We start from the raw sequence: 3,854 nt of genomic DNA, 5'->3' as shown, positions 1-3,854 counted from the left end.
TCCAAGGGTCATAAAGCTATGAGTCAAATGACTCAGTCTATCTAGAAAAGAAATGAAACTAAAGGCCATGTGACGTGCAAACAAGCACATAAGTATGCAGGATGAGCGGTAGATGCAACAATACAGCCATGACTGATGCATGACGTCACACTTTTACTTACATACTTTCCACTCTGCAAGATTGTACATCTTCTCATGTTATGATCTCCAAAATGATAGGAAACCAACCTCAGACCTTGAGCAACGGTCTTACGACGGCTTGGGTGTTTTAAGATTATCTAGGATCCACTAGTGGTACCATCTTCATCTAACGTCGGTGCAAGTGTGCCACCTTGGCACGGCAATGAGTTCACTCGAGGTGGCTGCTCATTGCTGAATGGGTTCGCTCTAGGCGGCTGCCCATTACCATCGGGTTCACTCGAGGCGGCTGCCCGTTATCATTGGGTTCGCTCGAGGCAACTGCCCGTTATCGTTGGGTTCTCCCCAAATTTGAGTACTCAGCACCACACAGACCGCCTAGGCCTTCCAAACACAAGCCATTGACTTGTGGGTACCACTGACAACCGTTCAATTAAGGTTTGAGTACTCTGCAACACGCATAGTACACACCTATACTAATACAAGAGAGCATCTCGGAATAAATACCAAAACAATTAATGTTTCTCTTTTGTGCTCGTTAAGTGTTTTAGGTTGAAGACTCGGGATATGACTCCTGGTACTTCTACTCTTAGTTTGAATCCAAGAGTTGACTTATGCTCTCCCTACTCCTGATCTAACCTATCCACTATGGTTAGAAGATGGATCTAACAAAACAATATATCGTCAAGGCTGGTTTAAGTTAGCATTTCAACCTAAAGGGCAAGACCTGAATATAAGTTTATGAGAAAGCTGGCCGAAACCTTAATCTTATTAATGTGTGTATTTTAAGGCTTCCATCTAGTCTTGTTTATTAACGTAAAATGCACGTAACCAAGATTATTCCCTTGGTAAGTAGTTAATCTATGTCTCCACACTTACCCGAAATCAACGCCTCGGAACTTCCTGATCTCGCCGGTTGACTTTGTGCAATCCAAGATTAACGATCGAATAATCTGTAGCACGTCGAGCGAGTTAGGATTCCTAGTTGGCATTATGCTAATCACTAGACTCAAAAGCACTCGAAGAGACTCGGCTCACTCCCGGGAATAATGAGTTTCGGATTTTATTCGAGAATCTAACTTATTAGTTACTCGAACTTTGGGAATTGCGTTCTTATTTAAGACCTGAACTCATTCGTACCAAAACACGATACTCATCATTTCACTTGATAATAAACTTGAAACTGAACGTTTAATGATTCACAACAATTTCCAATCATTCACATTAATAGTCTTAAAGAAATAAATATGAAAGTTATACAATCCAAGACGTCCAAATTACTTTTAATTGAAAACTAAATCCCCTAACATAATTAAAATCAATTGTCAATTTGCTTAATCTGAAACGACGATTCAAGATACCTACAAAAATCTTGAGTGTAAGTTAGGTGCTGAAGAGCACATATAAGCTCATGAGTTTAAATGTCGATGTCTTCTTCTCTTCTACCCCCGGCTTCATCAAGTCAGAATGCGTTGATATTCGTTTGCTTCGTCTCAGCTCGTCACTAGACACGCTGTGAATTTCAAACATATGCTGAGAATCGGACTCGAGTTCGATAGCAAATTCCGACCACTCGGTTACTTGACAAGACTCGAGAAGTCTTGAGACTTACGCGAACCCGACACTAAACGCCATAATGATCGGCTAAACCAAGGAACCAAAACCAAATCACATCCAAAATTGAAGTGAAACACAGGTTTAGATTTCAAATCCACGATAACAATCCTAAAATCTCATATGACACACAAAATAAGTTACACATTTTCAAATTCGATTCGTTATTATTTATTTCCCCGACAGAGTTCCGATACAAATACGACATATGAACGGCGTTCAATCGGAAATAACATGAGAGGCAAAAGTATCACAAATTCGAAAACGCTCAATCAGCCAAACAACAAGATACACAATCATTTTTCGGACCAACAAAGAACACAATAAAAAACAAATGTCATCAAGCAAATAAATCCAACAACTACGAAATCCAACAAGGAATCAATTCAATCACATCATCTTCGGCCGAAATTTAGCAATACAAGCTTATAAATTCGAACTCCCTACTCCCACAAATTCGAACTCCCTACTCCCACAAATCAATTCAATCAGGATTTCGTTAATCCGAACGACTAACATGATCACTGACTTCATCTATCAAACTCTTTAATAATAAAAATAAGACAAACACAAGTCAGCCAAAAGGTTTGGCATTTGAAGATCTCACGCATAATTTAAAACCACCAGTAATGTTGGACTACGGCAACAAGATCATTTTGTAGCTTTCTTGAGCAAAAGCAGGTAGTTTCTTGGTCTCTTGTACTAATCAAGAGTCGGCTCTTGAAACAAATGAAAAGCAGAAGCTACAAAAAGATTATGCAAATCTCTGATTGTACCCAATAATTGACTCTATATTGACCATGTAGAAAAAAAATTCCATTACTGAAACCGTTCCCAATCTTGCGATACCTGCACTGAAGGTTGTTGCACTGACGGCGGTAAAGAACTCGAACCTTCGTTTCCGGAATCAAAAGATTCCCATTGACTTGTTCCTGTTACGGAGTTACCAGGGATCAATGGTTTTGAGTTTCTTGCCTTTAGCCTGTCTATAGAGTCCACGAGTTTTTGGATACGCCGAACCTGTCGAAGCCAGATAGTAATATTAGTATAGTTTCGAATGAATACCTTTTTTTTCTTGTTACAGAGCAAAACCATTTTACTTGAAATATATAATGATATTGTTTAGAATGAGAACTGTTAAAGATAAATACATAATGACAGTGTTCAGAATGAGATCTTTGCAAATATTTCCAAGTGGTTTAGCATATCAATATTGGAAATCAAGGAGTTCTTATGAGTTTATGTATTAAACAGGAAAAAATGAATACTCGAACGAATCTGAAGAATATAGGTTAAGCAATCACGGCCTCGTATTTTTAAAAGAAATGCAGGTTTCGAAAAATCTGCACTTAGTGTAGTGTATCCCATTAGGAGAAACCCAAGTCTCTTGGTGTGTGATATGCTAAAATTAAGCTGAGAGTACATCTTTTTCCACAGACAATATATTTCCACTCTACGAATTTGAATGGTAAAATAAAATAAAATTTGAAAGCTAGATTGTAGACAGCTCATCTAATGCATGACTATGCATGGAAGAAATAGAAACCTCGGATTTGCGCCGTAGTCTCGCTTCTCCTTCAGCCTTGATGCCGTCCAATTTCAGCAGCTGTCTCATTAGCAGCTCAGTGGACATGATGAACTCCTTCTCCAATACCTCGGTCCCACTTTCCACAGCCACTTCCAAGACAGAAACCTATTCGCAAAAATATATATGCATATATATTTTTGCGAAAAAGATGCATATATATATATATATATATATATATATATATAAAATAATTTACAGTAATAAAGATACAGAACAAGTTAAATAAATGGCCTTAAATTTACATCTTTTTTTTTGTGGGATTCACTTGCACACCTCTTTTAGTAAATCTACCATGTTATGGGCACTAAAAAGGAAAACAGATGCGAAAAATTACCCTTTCCTCGAGCGTATCAACCTCTGTTCTGACTCTGGCAACGGCTTCATACGCTTTCAACATCTCGGGGAACAGTTCTGATTCTCTTTCCGCAACGTGGGTCCCATCACCTTCAACCGCCTCCATGGCCGAGACCTGAAGAGGCAAACAAGTCTCATTGTTATCTTATCGTAACATTAC

At 38.5% G+C, this 3,854-nt stretch overlaps 1 protein-coding gene across 2 annotated transcripts in view; it reads right to left on the bottom strand.

Moving 5' to 3' along the window:
* Nucleotides 1-1,567: 1,567 nt before the first annotated feature.
* The window catches only part of LOC149403987 (BAG family molecular chaperone regulator 4-like), a 3,210-nt gene continuing 923 nt past the window's right edge, over nucleotides 1,568-3,854 (bottom strand). Inside the window, exons 3-6 of one of the 2 annotated variants that reach the window (XM_089606692.1) lie at nucleotides 3,675-3,809; nucleotides 3,299-3,445; nucleotides 2,602-2,772; nucleotides 1,568-1,651 (exon numbers count right to left, since the gene is read on the bottom strand). In XM_089606692.1, coding sequence (XP_089462818.1) covers nucleotides 1,643-1,651; nucleotides 2,602-2,772; nucleotides 3,299-3,445; nucleotides 3,675-3,809 — 462 coding nt within the window. In that variant the 3' untranslated portion in view covers nucleotides 1,568-1,642. Of the gene's footprint in view, nucleotides 1,652-1,892; nucleotides 2,496-2,601; nucleotides 2,773-3,298; nucleotides 3,446-3,674; nucleotides 3,810-3,854 lie in introns of those variants that run through there. The other variant, XM_089606691.1, reaches the window with a different exon arrangement.

Source organism: Urtica dioica, chromosome 2, assembly GCF_054948205.1.
Source record: "Urtica dioica subsp. dioica isolate 48M chromosome 2, U.dioica_male_clone48M_v1_H2, whole genome shotgun sequence".
NCBI classification, from domain to species: Eukaryota; Viridiplantae; Streptophyta; class Magnoliopsida; order Rosales; family Urticaceae; genus Urtica; species Urtica dioica.
This window is presented reverse-complemented; position numbering and strand designations above follow the sequence as displayed.